The sequence below is a fragment of the Rhincodon typus genome, chromosome 3 (genome assembly GCF_021869965.1).
Source record: "Rhincodon typus isolate 14 chromosome 3, sRhiTyp1.1, whole genome shotgun sequence".
Classification (NCBI taxonomy): domain Eukaryota; kingdom Metazoa; phylum Chordata; class Chondrichthyes; order Orectolobiformes; family Rhincodontidae; genus Rhincodon; species Rhincodon typus.
Window position 1 is genome coordinate 54,104,899 of NC_063334.1, and position 20,342 is coordinate 54,125,240.

At 41.6% G+C, this 20,342-nt stretch overlaps 1 protein-coding gene across 1 annotated transcript; it reads right to left on the reverse strand.

The window, feature by feature from the left end:
* Positions 1 to 433: 433 nt before the first annotated feature.
* On the reverse strand, positions 434 to 10,999 carry LOC125488099 (Golgi membrane protein 1-like). Its single transcript, XM_048620948.1, has 2 exons — positions 9,924 to 10,999; positions 434 to 1,469 (listed from the first exon to the last, which is right to left on the reverse strand). Exons 1-2 carry the CDS (start codon positions 10,248 to 10,250, stop codon positions 1,389 to 1,391), a joined length of 408 nt encoding a protein of 135 aa, XP_048476905.1. The 5' UTR covers positions 10,251 to 10,999; the 3' UTR covers positions 434 to 1,388.
* Between the last annotated feature and the right edge of the window lie 9,343 nt (positions 11,000 to 20,342).

Genomic DNA, 20,342 nt, shown 5'->3' on the forward strand with positions numbered 1-20,342 from the left:
ACCCTCTTTCCCACACCACTCTTTAAGCCACAAAATGGAGAATGGCTATCTACCTTATCTATGCCTCTCATCATTTTATAAACCTGTATAAGATCACCTCTGCCTCCTATGCTCTGAGGAAAAATGTCCCAGCCTATCCAAACTCTCCTTATAAATCAAACCTTCCAGTCCAGATAGCATCTTTGTAAATTTTTTCTACACTCTTTCTAGTTTAATAATATCCTTTCTATAATAGGATGACCAGAACTGCATGCAGTACGCGAAATGTGGCCTCACTAATGTCTTGCACAGCTGCAACAAGACATCCCAACTCCTATATTGAATGCTCTAACCGATGAAAACAAGCATGCAGAAAGCCTTCTTCATCATCCTGTCTACCTGTGACTCCACTTTCAAGGCCCCTAGATCCCTCTATAACACTCCCCAGGCCCCAACATTGACTGTTTAAGTCCTGCTCTGGTTTGTCCCACCAAAATGCAACACCTTGCATTTATCTAAATTAAACTCCATCTGCCATTCCTCAGTACACTGACCGAGTTGATCTTGATCTCGCTGCATTCACAGAAAATCTTCACTGTCCAGTATACACTAATCTTGGTGTCATCCACAAACTTCCTAACCATAACTCAAATTCTCATTCAAATCATTTATATAAACGATGATTAACAGTGGACACTATATTGTTTCAGTATATCAGGAATTGTGAATGCACAATGTTTGCAACTCCAATCAGTGAACATCCCTATTTCCAACCTTATCACAGGTGGAAGCAGCTAAAGATGGTTAAGCAAAGGACACTACCCTGCTAACTCTCACAGAGATATCCTGAAACTGAAATAACTGGCCTCCAACATTCACAACCATCTTCCTTTGTGCCAGATACATAATTCCGACCAGCAGAGAGATTTTCCATTATTCCCAATGCTTTCAGTTTTGCTAAACGCCTTGATTTCGCACAATCAAATCTGGTTTTGATATCAAAACCAGTCACTCTTATCTCTTTTGTCCATGTTCAACTAAAGCTGTAATGAGATCAGGAGCTGTGACCCTGGCAGAACCCAAACTGAGTGTCAGTCAGCAAGTAATTGCTAACCCAGGGCTGCTTGATAGCTTTGTTGATGACACTGTCTATCATCAAAGCTGCTCATTTAAAACAAATACTGAAATGCACCACTTGCAGGGTTTTCTGGTGCTTACATATGTCCATTTCATCAGCTGGTACTGCTATTTAAGGAGTCTTTCGGCACACCTCAAAAAACTTCAATTGTTTTTGCATAAATTCCAACTACCACTTCCAAATGATTTATCAACTTCAATTACTACTGGACGCACCAATTAATTAACTCCTCTTAGACATTGGAACAATCTAATCCTGAATACTATACTGCTCAAAATGAATGAAGAATGTCTTTACCTTGCAGTGTTTGTATAATCCTTGTGCTGCTGGTAATGTTCTTATTCAAAGCTTCCTTTAAATGAAAAGCAAACATTCAGATTAAAAAAGTTAGGAAACCGAACATACTATCTGCATTTACAAATCTATTCATTTTGTTTTTTCATTTGTTATCCATAAACATTCAAACAAATTACAAAACTATTATTCTAGGAATTGAGACAAATAAAATCTCACTTCTTAGTCTTCCTGTGTACCTCCAAACGGAGCACTGTGCTGGAAACTGCAATATTGGTAACAGCAAAATTAAAATTTGCTTCCCCCAAAGCTACATCTCAATTTCAGTTCCAGGTGTGGATCTCCAATCAATCTACAATGTTCACTTTACCACATTTACTTACTTAAGGGGAGTTATCCTCCCATCTAATGCAAAACCAAATCCTACAGCTCTATAGCTATCCAGTTAATGAGATTCTAAATGCAGTATATCTACAGTAAGTAGGATCATCTGGAAATGTGAACCTATGCTAATCTCACATGGATGTTACAAAACATGAAAACTGAGCAAACTCAATATATGTTGACAAAAATTGACTACGCACAGAGTAGCAAGTTGGGAGACCCTAGAAAATCAGGAGCGTTTGCCATGGATGAATACTGACTGAACTTTCAATAGTTGCATACTGACAGCACGAATACTAACATTCCTAGGAGTACTATAAAATTGCAACTCACCATATTAAATCAGTTTGTATAAAATCTACACAGCTTTAATAATTGAATTATTTTTCCACTTCCATCTCAGTAATTTGGTTTTGCATTTCTAACAGAGTGGTTGCAAGAACAATTTCTGCATTTTTAACTGTACTTGCAAGTCATTCATCTTACTTTACACTGTATTATTACTAGCACAAGGGCAAAGTCAGAAGCAATGCTACTTAGCAAGTTCTCATTTACAGTGTAGTTCCAGTTCTGGAAACTCTTAACTTTAGATTAAAAAGTTTAAGCGAATCATCAGTTCCCACTAGAATCAATGGAATTAGGTTCCTTCAAATATATATTGGCTTTTCAAGGCAAGAAATCAGTTGAAATACTATACAATACTTGTCTAGCAGTGTGCATTCAACACAAATAGCATGCAAAATAAAGTTACTAAATACCATATAAATTCAAAAGAAAACATTATGGGGCTGCAGGAGTAGATGGATAGCTATTTCAAAACAGTCAGACAAGAAATGGTAAGCCAAATGACTTCCTTCAGTGCTGTACATTCCATAATCAGAGGCTGTGAAGCAGCCTCTTGGAGTAATCTTCCTGACCCTTTCTCTACACTCTACAGAAGGTCTTTGCCACTTTTCCTCTAAGGCTCAGAAACATTATCCAAGTTCTTTCTTCTGCAGCTCTTCCAGACTTGGAACTAAATGCATTATTTTTAGAAAACTCTTGATAACCTGAAGCTGAAATACACTTTCACATCTCTTATCCATCACAATGTTCCTTTACTCCAATGATTTTCTTCCCAAGCACTCTTACCTTTTAAGGAAAACATTGAATCTTGTGAAAGAGATGGCTACTCCAGCCATGATTCTATGAAGGTCTTCAATCATCTTCAGATGGGTTTCCAGTACACTCAGCCTTAATTTCCAGATTCACATCATTAGAGATTCTGTTCATTAACTGTATACTGATCTGTGATGGCTAGGCTAACCTTCAATGCCAGGCGCAGTTCTGATGTCAACAACACGTAAATAATGTAAAAATGAAAATGATAATGCAAGTTGTAAAAAAAAAGGCCTTACAAACAATGGTTTACAGTAATTTAAACAATCACCAGAACTCTCCACAAAGGTAACAGGTACTTTCTCTTTCTCTAGTATTAAACACACTAACTTCTTTATTCCTTGTGATCTGGCCATCATCTTCAGTGCAAATGCACAACCAGAGCCAGCAATTTCCTAATTCTCTCACTGGAGCAAGTCAAATACACAAGATCACCAACTAAGAGACATATTACTATATGTAGTTTTATTTTCTTTAGCCAAATACAAAATTCTAGCCATAGCAAGAGCAAGAGCTAGAGAAACTAAGCAACTGTCAAAATATCGAAAATATTAATCAGTTTATCGTGTACAAACACTGATTTTGCTACTGAACTGCAAACTCAAGTCATTTCCAAACCTTTTTTTGTAGCTCCATACTAGTCAGCAACCACATTATGAATACCTCCCTTAACAATCCCCTAAAAAGACCAAACTATTTTGTTACATAAAGTGCTTTTCACAATCTCAGGATATGCCAAAACACAAGACAACCAATTAAGTATTCTGAAACAGTGCAACAAATTGATGGAATGAGAAAGAAAACAGCAAGGTAAAATAACAGATGCAATTCTGAAGTGGGTGCAGAAGCAGAAGGACCTGACAGCATACGTGGCAAATTGTTGATAATAACAGAAGACTGTAAAAGCAATTAAAAATATATTCTGGGCTCCTGGTATTTACTTTCACCTGACGAAGAAGCAGCACACTGCAAGCTTATGATTTCAAATAAACCTGTTGGGCTCTAACCTGGTGTCATGTGACTTCTGACCTTCTAAAGACAGGCACAGAGCTAAAGCAAAGAAGTTATGAGGAACCCTTTAAAAACGGTTCAGCTCAACTGGAGTATTATGTCCAATTCCAGGCGCATTTTTAAAATAACAAAGACTCTATAGAGGATGCAGACTGGTTCTACGGATGAGGAGCTTAACTTACAAGATAGATTGGAGAACTTGGAAGCTGGTCTGCTTGGAGAAGAGACATTTGTCGGAGGTGTTCAAAATCACAAGGGTCTGAAGAGAGAAAAACTGTTACCACTGGGAGAATGGTTGAGAACCAGAGAACATTAGAGTGAATGCTAAAGAACCAGTCGGTGGCTAGGAGGATAAACAGAGTCAGTGGTTAGGATCCGAAATACACAGCTTGAGAGTGCTGTGCAAGCAAATACAAAAAATAAATTGGATTAACAAAACTGGGCAGTGGACCTAGTTTGCTCTAGTAGAGAACCATCATGGACATGGCTAGCAAAGTGATTGCTATGCTGTCACTATTCAATAATCCTAAATTTGTGTACAGAAATCTTCCGCAAATGTGACGTTAAAACAATCAGATAATTGGTTTATTGCTGAAGGATGAATATTAGCTAGGAGATATTAGAGTTTCTTTGCTTATCTTCAAAATAGTACTGTGGAATCCTGTATAACCACCTCAAGTAGCAGATGCAGCCTCGATTGAGTGTCCTGTCCAAAAGGGAGCACCACCAACACTCCATCAGTATTACAAAGGAGCACAATGATATTCAAGTCTCTGGATTTGAAACTGAATCCACAATACATTCTGACTTACAGGCAACGGTACATCAACTGAACCATGGTTGCTGAAGAGAGTGCAACCCCAACAGACACAAATGCACAAGCAAAATACTAAGAATGCTGAAGATCTAAAAAAGCAACAACAAAAGCTGGAAAATTCAGTAGAGGTCAGACATTAAGTCTGGAGAGAAACAGACTTAAAGTTCCCAGTCAAAGAGTGTCCGATGTAAGCTTCTGTTGTCAACAAGAAATCTGAATTAGTCCTTTACTGGCCAACAAAAAGGTATTCTGGAAATTTTACTGATCTTCTGAATGTTTATCCATAACATGGGCATTCAACTTGACTGGAACATTAAGGTTAGGATTGGATCCTACTCGAACCTGCTAAAATTGCTCTGCATTCCAGGATATTGCCAATTTCTCTTCCCTATGGTATACTATCTCCTTAAACTTTTTTCCCTTCACCTCCAACAAGGGCAAATAAGTTGCCAGACTCTGTCATTAAGTTTGAGACTAGTCAGACAGCTGCCTTTGTTGCTTACCTTCTTTCTCCCAAGCCCTTTCATGATACAAAAAGGTGTCCATCCCTTCTCTGCCCTAAAGAGGAAACAGGACCAGATCCAAAAGGGTTACCTTACTGCTCCAAAGGAAAAAAATATAAAACATTCCTTCATTCTCACCCCTCATCCCTACACATTCCTCATGCATCTGACAAGGAAGTCTATACACCATAATGCCTTCTACCCATTCCCCTTATATTGCTCTGCCATCTGCATCCACCAATCATTTGTCCCTTCACCTACCATATCAACCCATTGAGTACCAATGCACAAAGGACAGAAAATATTCTTAAATTTCCATACTCTGAGTACAGAGAAAGCCACTCACTCTTATAAACACATTGACATTCTTGGTAGGTCTTAACAAGTTGGACAGTTTCAGGGGTTTTGTGTACTTTTCACACACAATTTTCTGCACAATCAACAGCCCTAAAGGGCATCTGATCCCCTCCAAAGGATCTCTGACCCCAATCCCCAAAAGCATACCTGATTCAACCCCCAAGATCTGCAGGGCCATATCAGCAAAGGTATCTCAGCGCTCCAAAAGGATACCCTGGCAACCTGAAAGAAATGCCCTGAAAACAGATCTGTTTCTTTTTGATCATATCTCCACACTTTGGGTTACAGACACCAAGTAAAGTCAGCCACTTAAATGGCCAGCTGCCTCCAGATACTACGCATGTGAAAACTAAGTCCCAGCCTTGTGGAAACCATAAATGCTGGGTTCAGGTGTGGGAGTTGGGATTCCCGAGTTCTTCCTGAATTTTATCACAATGAAGACACTCATGATAAAAACTGGGGCCCGTAGAAAATATCAGTCCACTCTCATTTTGCATTACAATAGTTTTAAACAGATAATATAGACTGGTACTTAGTATTTAGATAGCGCTGAACTACCAAAGCTGCCCATCTCTGATAAGACCTTAAACTGAGATGCCCTGCTCAGGCGGACAAAGTTATCATGGCACTATTCAGATGAGTGGCAGGTTGTTCCCGTGTTCTGGATAATGCTTATCCTTCAACCAAAAAATTTTACAAGTTGTTGGACACAACTGTACACGCATATTGAATGGTTGTTTGTTGGAAGAACTCTGCAGGTACATAATTAGCTGTGCAGCAATTTGGAATGGTACAAAAGGTTGAAAGACGTCATATAAATGAAAATTTCTTGCAATTCAATTATATACCACCTAAAATTGTAATTTGTTTTTGACATTACAGTAGAATTCATATAACTTCCATGTCTCCAAGTTAGGGCAGCAGACATATGACACCACTTTTCCCACTATTATGCACTGCACCAAAAATACTATTATAAAATTCCAGCTTTTAAAATAAAACAGCAAGTAGATGTGAAAGAAAATACAAAAGTCAAGTGAACACAGAGACACTAGCTAGCATACAATTGATGGAAATACTATTCCAAGGTCAAAAATTAAAATGCGTGCATCCGATATATTCACACCCTTCACTCTAAAATCTCACCATGACCAAGAATATTATCCAGCTGCATTAAAATAGATTTCCAAAATGACTACACAAACTGCAGCGTGTTTTCGGAAATCCTGCAGTCAGTAAAATATGTTATATAAATTTTTCTTATTTAGTTAAGAATTAATGCAGTATATAACAGACATTGAGAACCAACAAAGAAACTAAAACAATTACAGAGAATGCTGGAGAAACTTAGCCAGTCTGGCAGTATCTGTAGAGAGAAGCAGTATTAACACTGAGTCTGGTATCAAGAGTCATGTTGGGGTCCAACCCGCACAGATCAAATCCTCAACATCCACAAACAAAGCTGCATTAGGACACTATTTAAACAGGGCAGGACACACTGCAACACTCCAGAATAACGCAGGAAAGAGGAAGGACAAACTGTACAAGATCCTTGCTTTAAATGAATATCCCCGCAACTTCATCCACAGATGCCTACAAAACAGACAACAGGAGGACACAGTATGACCTAACACACTTACCACACTTCCCCACATCAGGAACGTATCAGAACTGACAACAAGACTCCAAAGACCACTACGAATCATGGTGGCCCACAAGCATTCTACAACAAACACTTAGAAGGATTAAAGACCCCATTTCCACAACATGCAGAACAAACATGGTTTACAAAATACCATGCAACGACTGTCATAAACGTTACATCAGACAGACAGGAAGGAAACTAGCCATCAGAATACATGAACATCAGCTAGCAGCAAAACAGCACAACCAACTCTCCTTAATATAGGTACATTCGGACAATGAATGCCATCAATTTAACTGGGACAAAGTAGCCATAGTAGCCCAAGCCAAACATAAACACGCACGGGAATTCCTAGAGGCATGGTTCTCCACCCACACTTCAATCATCAAACATAGAATTGGACCCCATATACAAACCAAAACCGGAAATGACACTACTCACCATAACAGACCAGACAATATGAATTCCAAGCGGAGTAGAATAACATTGCTTCAGCAGAGGCTCCACTGATGATGTCACCTAGCACAGTGACAAAACATCTGAACAAAAATAAGCCAGCTCGGCAAGCAAGTCAACAACCTCATAGCAAGGTCTTTTCCCCAGGGGAGGGGAATCCAAAACCACAGGGCATAGGTTTTAGGAAATAGAGGAAAGATTTAAAAGGGATGCAAGGGGCAACATTTTCAGACAGAGGGTGGTGTGTGTTTGGATCAAAGTAAGTGGTAGAAGCAAGTACAATTACAACATTTAAAAGGCATTTGGACAGGTATGTAGATAGGAAAGATTTCGACAGATATGGGCCAAACACAGGCAAATGGGGCTCGTTCAGTATAAGAAACCTGGTCAGTCTGGACAAGTTGTGTTGAAGGGTCTGTCTCCGTGCTGTATGACTCCAAATTTTAATGCAGGTGGATTGAACCTGATTAAGGCATTGCCCTGAGAAATGAACATCACTTTTATTCAGTTGAAACAGGTAGAGTGTACATGCTCATTATTGATGTAACAAAGAAGCCAGTGTGCATTCATGAGTAGTTTCCAGTATCGTGTAAGTGCACTACACAGCGAGCCCGATTGACAATCCTAACTTACAATGCAAGGGTGAGGTATCTCAAATGATTGAGCAACAGGTGAAACAAGCTGTTTCACAGTTATTATGCAGTATCAACTCAAGTTGTTTTCATCACCAACAGAACATTGCCATCAAGCCCAAAGGACTGTCACACAAGTGAGTAATGTGGCCCATGAATTTCAATGCTAGTGTGAAGCTAGAAAAGTAGGTTTTAGATTGCAGAGATTTAAGAATCATATCAGACAGTTATCCCTTCAACGAACAGAATTCGAGAAACTCAGCAGGTCTGGCAGAATCTGTGGACAGAGAAACAGGGAATGACTCTTCTTCAGAATTACATATCCCTTTGGCTGTTCACACCAAACAGGATGCCAAATGTGTCCAACTAGCCTTTGCTTACAAAACTGAAAACACTATGGCCAACAGAGATGATCGTGACCGAATAAAATTTGGTAAATAATCCCGAGTGCACAACGAATTACACTGACATCCATTTTAAGATTGTTTCATCGTGCAGAACAATTATTTAAGATGACTACTTCCTCCAATCATAATATAGCATTACATAGGCCAGTGTTCCAGTTTTATCAAATATTTTGTATTTAATGCATGACCACCATATGTCCTAAAACATTTTACAGTCAATGAGTACTTTGGTTAGTCATCATCGTAATAAGGTTACAGGCTTGCACGCCATTGTCGAAGGAACCTTGGTGAGTTGTCGCAGTGCATCTTGTAGGTGGTACATATATTTGCCAGCTTGGAAATTTTCCAAACAAATTTGCCAATTTATCAATGAAGGAGGAAGAGAATGGTGAAGATATTAGATTTACCAATCAAGCAGGCTATTTCTTTCCCGGATGGTGTCAAACTTCTTGAGCGTCACTGGAGCCGCAGTTATCCATACAACTGAGTTACCCGTGACTTGTGCTTTGCAGGAGGAAGTGAGTAACTTGCTCCAGAATTCCCAGCCTCTACCATGGCTAAAAGTGCTGGTCATTTATAATCACTGGTTTAGTTCTGTTTCTAGACAATGGCAACCCCAAGGATGTTGATATTGGGATATTCAGCAATGGCGACGCCACGGAATTTCAAGGAGAAATTACTGTCTTTTTGAAGATGGTCAATGACGGCCGCATGTGCACAAACGTTCCTGGTCATTTATCAGGCTAAGCCCTAAATTCAGAACTCCAAGGATGTGCAGGTTAGGTGGATTGGCAAATACTAAATTGCCTCGTAATGTCCACGGTAATGCAGGCCAGAAGGATCAGCCACGGCGCTGTTACGGTAATAAGCTGGAACTGCGTGGGACGCTCTGCGAGAGGGTCGGCGAAGACTAGATGGGCCGAAAGGCCTTTATCTGCGCTGTAGAGACCTCTACGAATTCGAGACGTAGGCCTCACCAAAGTTTTGCACAACTGAACCACAGCATTCTCACGTTGTATTCCAAGACAACGCCTTCGTTCCACACAGCTTTTTTTTTAAAAAACTGCCCATTAACTTTTAAAACTGTCTTGTAACTCCGTTCTCCTCAACATGTCCTCCCACCCACAGCAGCGTTACTTTACCTTTTCCTCGTTGCAGATCCTGGCTTCTGCCTGGACCTGTTGGCGGCGCAGAAGTTCGAGCTGACCCACTTTATCCTTGTGACCCTCTAACTGGCTCTGCAGCTGCAGCTGGAGTTGGTGCTTCTGCAGCTCCGTGGTGCTGAGGTCGACAGCCGCGCGCCGGACCTTGGCGTCGAGTGCAACCACCCGCGCCTGCAGCTCGGCGCTGCGCGAGCTCGACACCCAGTAACTGAGCGCGAGGAAGGCCAGGCACGCGCCCAGCGCCAGCAGCAGGAAGAGCAACGGCGGGGAGCGCGCGCCGCGCCGCCCGCTCCCGAGGCCCAGCATCAGGCTAACGGCCGGTGGCTGACGGCACCGGGGGAAGGGGGAGAAGGGAGACGATTCAAACTACTATTGGGACGCTCTTCGGCCAAAGCAGTCTTTTAAAAAAAAGTACAACCCGACGGAGCGAACCGTCAACGAGCTCTATCGATCGTCACAGAAAATCGGCGAGGGCCTGTTCAGGCCGGAAAACGCATAAAAGTTCAGAAACAGAGCAGGATACCGACTGCGAAACCGGAGCTGAACCCAGGCACCTGCCACCTCATGGCTCCACCCTCACTGCCGTCATCTCCCCGACATCCCGTCCAGGATGGTGACTGCCCTCCTCCGGAGGGCGGCTCCCAGCGGCGGGCAATCTAACCGCTAATGGAAAGTTACAACATCAACACAAACACTACAAAACCAACGACGGAATGCCTTCTAATGTTCTTTTGCCTCCAACATCTCCACATCAAATCCACCAAATCATCCCTCATTATTTACTCCATGCCATGGTAGAAAACTGTTGGTTTCGAAATACCCAGGCCGTTTACGGGAAGGTTGGCTAATCATTTTGCGTGGGAATGGGGATTCGGAGGGAAGGTGTGGGGAATATTTTAACGTTTCTCTTCCTCCGGGTCTAGTCAGCAAATTTTATAAAGATAAGGGTTGCCACAACTGGAAACATGGATTTCATCAAAAATAGAATTCAAAAGCAATAAATTGATCTTGTAAATTAATAATTAATAGAAATTAACAATTAAAATGGGACAAACAGCAAAGCTTAATCACAAAGTTTTTTCGATTAAGAAACAGCTGGAGAAAGAGAAAGAATCACCCCCAATTCATGATCACCAGAGAAGGGATGATGACAGGGACCGAGCTAAGGAGATGGTTTAACTAATACTGACCTTGGTGAAAGGCATTCGGAGCTGGCTACGGCAGAATTCGCATGTAGGTGAGGGTCAGAAGTGAGTTGACTTTCAGCCTGGGGTTTCTCTTCTTACTGTCTGACTGACTCTGCCCCCTTTAACTTCAGAAAAATAATCCATGGGGCTTTGAGCTTCGAAAATGATCACCAGTACTATTACACCACCAGCAAACTTTGTGCGTTGAATTGGAAGTGACAGTTTGTATCTCCTTGAAGAGATATAAATGCAGTTTGGTAAAAAGCAATCACTGCCCAACTCAGGTGGCATAGTTACCCCTCTGCCATGCGACTGTCTCATTGCCTTTTCCCTGTGGTGCGACTCTCATCTCCCTCCCAGGCCGGAGTCTCCCTGAAAGTTTCCTAGTCCCTTACCCGGCCTGCAGACTCACCGTTCTGGCTCACGGCATGGGGCTGCTCGCTGTTCTTCCAATCACACACTGGTTTTCTGACGAATTTGCTGCCGGTCGACCTACTGATAAATCGGCAGCTACTCTGGTGAGCAATAAATCCTTGCAAAGTTTTTCACCTGTATTTGCATCAAATAGAACATAAAACAAACAAATTGAAAAATTAAAATTTCGCCTTAATTTTTCACCTGGTTTATGATCATTCCCATGTAAGGTTAAGTCATTATTAATGATGGGAACCCTATGAATGAACTGTAAATTTGCCTACCGTGAGTGTGTGTGAAATGGTGTGCAGGGGTGCCTCTGGCTGAAATACACCAACTTCGGGTTCTGGAGTTTCAGAGCAGCTTGGGAGCACGAGGGCGCATTCATGAAACTGTGGTTCAAGGATAATACATTTCAAAATGTGGTCACCCCATAGCTTAAGGAAGTTCAGGTCGAGAATGAATCAGTGACCACCAAGCAGAAAAAGGGAACCAAGACTGTATTGAGAGAATTCCTCACATGCTTATCATTTGCAAACTGTTTTTTGCCCTTGAAAATGGTAAGAGAAAATGGTAATGCTGCTGGGCCTAAGAACAATAAATATCATGGGCAATTCCTTGGTGAGGGCAGTGGACAAGCACTTTTGCAGCTGTAGACATTACTCCAGGATAGTATGTTACCTCATGGGTGCCATGTTCAAAGATGTCGTGGGCATTTTGAAGGGACAGCGTGAACAGTCAGAATTCATTGTCCATGTTGGGACCAGTGACATAGGGAGAAAAAGAAATTAGGTCTTACACACGGACATTGGGAAAACAGAACTTCAAAGGAAATAATTTTCAGATTACTCTTGGCACTACCCAAGTGTGAGTATGTGTATAGAAGGATAGAGCAGATGAACATGGGGCTCAAGGGATAGTGAGAAGGGAAAATGCCCACAACCTGAAGCATTGGAACCTGTTTCTGGTAGAGATGGGAACAGTACAAGTTGGCCAGGTTACATCTGAATTGGAATAGGACTCATCCAAGTGGGGAGAATCATAGAATCCCTACAGTGTAGAAACAGGCCCTTCAGCCCAACAAGTCCACACCAACCCTTGGAGCATCCCACCCAGACCCATCCCCCTATAACCCACCTAATCTACAGACCCCTGAACGCTACAGGCAATTTAGCTTAGCCAATCCACCTAACCTGCACATCTTTGGACTGTGGGAGGAAACTGGAGGAAACCCATGCAGACACAGGGAGAATGTGCAAACTCCACACAGACAGTTGCCCGAGGGTGGAATTGAACCCAGGTCCTTGGCGCTGTGAGGCAGCAGTGCTAGCCACTGAGCCACCGTGCCACCCTAATTCTGTTGAATTGGATTTAAACTAGCTTGGCAGGTGACAAGTAGGCTGGAGGGGAGAAAGCTAAGATAGAAGTATAAGTTAAATCATGTGTGAAACTGGAAGGCAGATGAAATATAGGATACATAAGTTGGATACATTTTAATGTAAGGAGGCTGAAGAAAAAATAGATGAACTGAGGGCACTGAAAGTCAACTCATTTCTGACCCTCACTTTCATGTGAATTCTGCCGTAGCCAGCTCCAAATGCCTTTCACCAAGGTCAGTATTAGTTAAACCATTTCCTTAGCTTGGTCACCATCTGAAGAGGTACATGAATGGGAACAGTTTAGGTGAATATGGGCCAAATGCTGGCAAATGGGACTAGATCAGTTGAGGATATTGGTCAGCATGAACAAGTTGTGCCAAAGGGTCTGTTTCCATGCTGTATAACTCTATGATTCTATGATGAGTGTAATGCAGATGATATGGTCTACAAGACTTTAATAAGGCTTTTGATAAAGTTCCTCATGGCAGACTGGTCAAGGAAAGTCAGAGCCCATGGGATCCAAGGCAAAGTTACACGTGGAGTCCAAAAATTGGCTGAGGCAGAAATCAAGGTGATGGTAGAGGGATGTTTCTGTGATGAGTGGTGTGCTACAGCGCTCAGTGCTGGGGCTCTTACTGTTTGTTGAGTACATTAAAGATTTGAACTTAATTATAGGGGGTAAATCAATAGTGAGAAGGGTTGTCTTAAACCACAGGAGATCTCAACAACTGGTCAGCTGGACAGGGCTATAACAAATGGAATTTATCCTTAAAAGAGGTGAGGTAAAGCAGTTGGGGAGATCTCACAAGGCAAAGGATTACACAATGAATAATAGGTATCTAGAAAGTACTGAACATCAGAGGGACCTTGATGAGCATATCCACAGATCTATGAAGGCAACGAGGCAGGTAGATAAGGTAATTGAAAAGGCATTTGGGATATGTGCCTTTATTGACCAAGGCACTGAATTCAAAAGCAAGAAGGTCATACTGAATAAAACATTGGTTAAACAACAATTGGAGTACTACGTACAGTTTTGGTGACCACATCATAGAAAGGCTGTGATTGCACCAGAGATGGTGCAGAGAAGATTTACCATGATTCACAGTGTCTGGGGTACAGTGTCTAAGCTACAAAGAAAGATCAGATAATCTGTTTATTTTGCCTTGGAACAACAAAGGTTGAATAGGCCCCTGAGAGATGGATAAGGTTGTGAGAGGCATTGATATTGTGGATAGGAAGGCACCCTTTCTGTTGGTAGAGGGGTCAATAAGGGGGGATGGTGGGGAGGATGGCATAGATTTTGGCTAAGACATAGAAGGCTAAGAAGAGAGTTGAGAATCTTTTTCACCAGAGGGTAGTGTAATTCTGGAACTCACAGCCTGAAAGTGTGGTTGAGTCAAAAGCTGTAACATTTAAGCAATATTTAGATATTCACTCATGTTGCCATAGCCTCCAGGGCTATTGGTGAAAAGTTGGAAAATAATTTAAAGTTGTCAGATCTTTGTGATGGCGTGGTGACAATTAGCCAAATGGCCTATTTCTGTGCCATAATAGTCTATGAGTCTATAAAGCAGACATTCGAACATATTCATTTCTTTTTATTCACTGGTGGAACATGGGCATCACTGGCTGGGCTAGCATTTACTGCCTGTTACTAGTTGCCCTTGAGAAGTCCATAAGCTATAGGTACAACTGCAATGCCATTAGAGAGGCAATTCCAAGATTTTGACCCAGCAACAGCGGACGAACAGCAATATATTTCCAAGACAGGATGGTGAGTGGCTCAGAGCGGAAGTTTCAGGTGGTGATGTTCCCATGTGTCTGCTGTCCTTATCCTTCTAGATGGCAGTGGTTGTGGTTTTAGAAAGTGCTGTCTAGGGATCTTTGGTGAATTTCTGCAGTGCATTTTTTCAATAGTACACACTGCTAATACTGAGCATTGTTGATGAGGGAAGTGGATACTTATGGATGTCGTGCCAATCAACAGACTGCTTTGTCCTGGATGCTTTTTGAGTATTCGAGCTGCACTCATCCAGGCAAGTGGGGAGTATTCCTTCACACTCCTGTCTTGAACCTTGTAGATGGTTTGAGGAGTTAGGAGGTGAGTTACTCACTGTGTCCGACCTGTTCTTGTAACCACTGTATTAACTATGTTATCAGTCTACTCTCAATCATCAGTAAAGTGATGGAAGATGTCATCAACAGTGCTATCAAGCAGCACCTGCTCAGCAATAACCTGCTCGGTGACGCCCAGGTTGGGTTCCGCCAGGACCACTCAGCTCCTGACCACATTATAGCTTTGGTTCAAAAATGGAAAAAAGAGCTAAATTCCAGAGGTGAGGTGAGAGTGACAGCCCTTGACAGCAAGGCTGCATTTGACTGGGTATGGCATCAAGGAGCCCTAGCAAAACTGGAATCAATGGGTATCGGGGGCAAATTCTCCAGTGGTCAGAGTCATACCTGACGCATAGGAAGATGGTTGTGGTTGTTGGAGGTCAATCATTTCAGCTCCAGGACATCTCTGCAGGAGTTCCACAGGGTAGTGTCCTTGGTCCAACAATCTTCAGCTGCTTCATCAATGATCTTCCCTCCATCATAAGGTCAGTAGTGGGGATATTCGCCAATGATTGCACAATGTTCAGCACAATTTGCAACTCCTCAGATACTGAAGCAGTCCATGTTCAAATGCAACAAGATCTGGACAATATCCAGCTTAGGCTGACAAGAAGCAAGTAACATTCGCACCACACAGATGCCAGGCTATGACCATCACTAATAAGAGACAATCTAACCACCACAGCTTGGCATTCAGTAGTGTTACCATCACTGAATTTCCCACTATCAACATCCTGGGGGTGACCATTGACCAGAAATTCAGCTGGACTCACCACATAAACACAGTGGCTACAAGAGAAGGTCAGAGGCGAGGAATACTGCAACAAGTAACTCACCTCTTGACTTCCCAAAGTCTGTCCGCCACCTACAAGGCACAAGTCAGGAGTGTGATGGAATACTCCCCACTTGCCTGGATGGGTGCAGCTCCAACAACACTTAAGAAGCTTGACACCATCCAGGACAAAGCAGCCTGCATGATTGGCATTAGATCCACAAGTATCAACTCCCTCCACCACCGACGCTCAGTGGCACCAATGTGTACTATCTGCAAGATGCACTGCAGAAATTGACCAAAGATCCTCAGACAGTGCCTTCCAAACCCATGACCACTTCCATCTAGAAAGACAAGAGCAGTAGATATATGGGAACATCACCACCTTCAAGTTGCATTCCAAACTGCTCACCATCCTGACTTGGAAATATATCACTGTTCCTTCGCTGTCACTGGCTCAAAATGCTGGAATTCCCTCCCTAATGGCATTGTGGATCAACCCACAGCAGGTGGATTGCAATGGTTCAAGAAGGCAGTTAGCCACCACCATCTCAAGGGCAACAGGGATGGGCAATAAATGTTGGCCAGTCAGCAACCCCCATGTCCCACAGATTAATAATAATAATTAAAAAACTGGTAAGTCCAGTTGAGTGTCTGGTCAATGGTAACACCTCGGATGTTGATAGTAGTGGATTTATTGTTGGTGGCGCCATTGAATGTGGCACAAATGTTAGTTGTAGATTGGGCACCGTTAGCTTATAACAACACAATCCTCTCCTCAAAATAGTGGTCATGAGCAGTTTTCTATTTTGGGCTTGTCCATCCAAAATTGATGTTAAACCTAAATAATGCAAAATAAAAAATAAAAAAAGGTAAGTCCAGGAAAGGGAAAAAACAAAAATGTCATCAGTGCCAAAGGTTTGCCAGTATGCAAACTGTAGTTTGAAAGGCTAACCTTAGTGTGAAATATATCTGTTGATCCAACATACTTTCATTATTGAAGGTAACCAAGTAAAATTTGGGTACCTTTACCAAGTCACTGTTCTTCTTGTGTGAACATGGCTGCTCAATAGTAATTGTCTAATCCCCTATCTGGATATTACTACCAATCTTCATTACCTTGAGGTTCACACAGGTTCACTTTCCTTGAGGGGTAATAGGGTTCTGATCAGACGCATAAACTCTGCCTGGTGCTTTTCATAGGTGCTAGATACGGCTTGTCAAATCCTTTTAGAGCTTCTCACAATTATTACCTTATGTAGCTTCAAAAAGTGCATTTTCACAGAAGCGAGTTTCATCCTTGTATTCCATTACCCCTTAAGAAGCTGAATTCATTACTTCTCTGACTGACAGGTCACCTGATTATGTGATTCAGCCAGTTTATACAAGATGTCCGACTTCCTTCTGATTTTCCATTTATCTCTCAGGGCGAAAGTATCTTCCGTTGGGAGATAGTCAAAATTGCATAAACAGTATGGCATGACAAAACTGAAGCACCTTTGTTTAAGTTGCACCATTATATTGACTCATTTCTTTCAGTCACAATATCTATGTACGTAGAAATTAGACTCACTCGTAGAACATGACTTATTTTATTTTGAGACAATGCTAACAGTAATAAAGTTTTTTGCTTGGGATGTTTTACTATGTTAAATAAATGCCAATTGTTAATTTTCTGTGTGTATTTAAGTTATGAATTTGGCAAATTTAATTACAGACAATTTTCCTACCTAATTTTCCCCACTTATATACCAACCAAGCACTTTTTTTATTCATTCACAGGATGAAAATATCACTGGCTAGGCCAGCATTTATTGCCTATCCCTAATTGCCCAGAGGGTAGTAAACAGTGAACAACATTGCTATGGTTCTGGAGTCACACATAGGCCAGTCTAGGTGAGGATAGCAGTTTCTTTCCCTAAAGGACATTAGTGAACCAGATGGGCTTTTCCAACAATCAACAATGAATTCATGGTCATCATTAGACTCTTAATTCCAGATTTTTTAAAAATTGAATTCAAATTCCACTATCTGCCATGGCAGGATTTGAACCCGTGTCCCCAGAATATTCGCTGGGTCTCTGGATTAACGGTCCAGCAATAATACTACCATGTCTTTGCGACCCCATGACCATTTACGACCAAGCATAAAACAAGAAAATATTCCAAAAAATGACCGTGATGAATTTGCAATTAACCACTATCTAAATATTAATATCTATGCCTTTGTCAGCTCAAGGTTTGACAATTCCAAAACATTCCTCACCAATGTCCTTGTTCTAACCTGCATAAACCTAAGTTTATCTAAAAATCTGTGGCAGTATGGTATCTCACAATCACAGAGAAAAACAGAAATTGCTGGAAAAACACAGCAGGTCTGGCAGTATCTGGGGAAAGAAAGCAGAGTTAATGTTTCAGGTCAGAACTGATAGTAGCTAGGAAAAGGTTGGTATATAATGGTAAAGAAAGAGTGGGGGGAGGGGAAGGAGTAAACGACAGGTGGAGATGAAGCCCAGGAAGAGAGAAAAACGATTGGGAGAATGAATAGCTGCTAATTGGGACCATTAATAGCTGACAATGGGTTGTTTATGATAACAGCCCATGTGATGACAAGGCCTGGTGAGTGGGGTTTGGTGTAAGGACATGAGAGAACGTGCTCAGTCTCCAAAATTACTGAACTCAATATGAGTCCATAGAACATAGAACATTACAGCGCAGTACAGGCCCTTCGGCCCTCGATGTTGCACTGAGCTGTGAAACCAATCTGAAGCCCGTCTAACCTAAACTATTCCATTATCATCCATATGTTTATCCAATGACCATTTAAATGCCCTTAAAGTTGGCGAGTCTACTACTTTTGCAGGCAGGGCATTCCACGCCCTTACTACTCTCTGAGTAAAGAACCTACCTCTGACATCTGTCCTATATCTATCACCCCTCAATTTAAAGCTATGTACCCTCATGCCAGCCATCACCATCCGAGGAAAAAGGCTCCTACTGTCCACCCTATCTAATCCTCTGATCATCTTGTCCAGAGTCCAGAAAGCTGCAGGGTTCCCAAGCAGAAAATGAGGTGTTCTTCCAGCTTGTACTGAGCTTATCCGGAACACTACAGCAAGCCCAAGAGAGATGTTAGCCAGGGAACATGGTTGTGTGTTGAAGTAGCAGGCAACTGGAAGTTTGGGGTCCCCGTTGGCACTTATTCATTCTTCCAGGCCGATCCTTACCCATTCCTTCAACTGCCAAACTGATTTTCTTCTCTCTCTGTGCTCCATCTTCACCTATCATTTACTTTTTCATCTTTCCACCACCCTTTCTTCAGTGTATGTACCAACCTTTTCCTAGTTGCTATCAGCTCTGAAGAAGGGTCACCAGACCCAAAACATGGACTTTCAAAAAGTTCTGAAGAAGGGCCCCAATCCAAAACGTCGAATCCTCTGATGCTGCCTGACTTGATGTGTTCCTCCAGTTCCACACTGTGTTGTTTCTGACTTTCAAAAAGACCTTTGATACAGCATTGCAAAACAGATTTGTCAGAAAATTTAGCGTTCATAAATTCATAAATAAAAGTGGTAGTAGCAATGTGGACACAAAACTCATTGAGTGATGAGAAACAGAGAATAATGGTTATTGGATATATTTTGTGAAGGAAAAAGGCTTGTGGTGGAGTGCACCAGGACTCAGTATTGGGAACCTTCCTTTTCCAGATTCATATAAATTATCTAGAACTTGCTGCTGCCACCTGCAAGTTCTGTTCTGAGTCACAAATCATTCTTGCTTGAAACTATATTGCAGTCACTTCACTGTTGTTTGGTCAAAAGCCAGAACGCCCTTCCTAACAGCACTGTACTTTATATGGACTGCAGATGTTTACAAACTATTTCTTCTTTATCTTCTCAAAGGCAATTAGGGATGGGCAGTCAATGCCAGCCAGCGACGCCCATATTCCATGAACAAATTTTTAAAAAGTCCCGTAACCCTGTCCTCAGGATATATACAGCAAGAATTGCTCACAACTGTTTTTGAGGTTTTATGGCATCTTTCAAATTCTCTCTGGTACTATGGGTGATATGATTAAATCTGCTTTATTTCTGAGCTACGCATTTCCTCCCAGAATACTTATGATGTAAAATTTGCTTGTTTAGATTGAACTTGTCTGGATGACCATACCCAGTGAATAAATTAAATTAAACCTTTGTTTACCACCTTTGCAGTAATATTTCTTCCAAGTATTGGCCCTGAGAAACAAGTAGACAAATCCATAACAATTAAAAGATATTGATGCCTTGTTTTGATTTTTAACATGGGTTCTGAAATCTTACCAAGATCAAGCAATCAGAGACCCAAATTAGACATTTTAAATTGAACCACAGCCAGAGAAATCAGGTTGACAGAAATTTGGCCAAACTAAATTTGGTTATTTGCTACAGAGAACATTGGAAACCAAGAATAAAGAGTCACAAAAGTTCGGGGGAACCAGTTATAATCAGCCCAAAGATTGTGTATTTGTGCATGGCAACAGTGAAGGG

Bases quoted from the DNA above. Each gene is read 5' to 3' on its own strand.
- LOC125488099 (XM_048620948.1), bottom strand. From the start codon at position 10,250: ATGCTGGGCCTCGGGAGCGGGCGGCGCGGCGCGCGCTCCCCGCCGTTG. The intron at 1,470-9,923 runs GTAAAGTAACGC...TTTCATTTAAAG, and splicing joins GGATCTGCAACGAGGAAAAG to GAAGCTTTGAATAAGAACAT.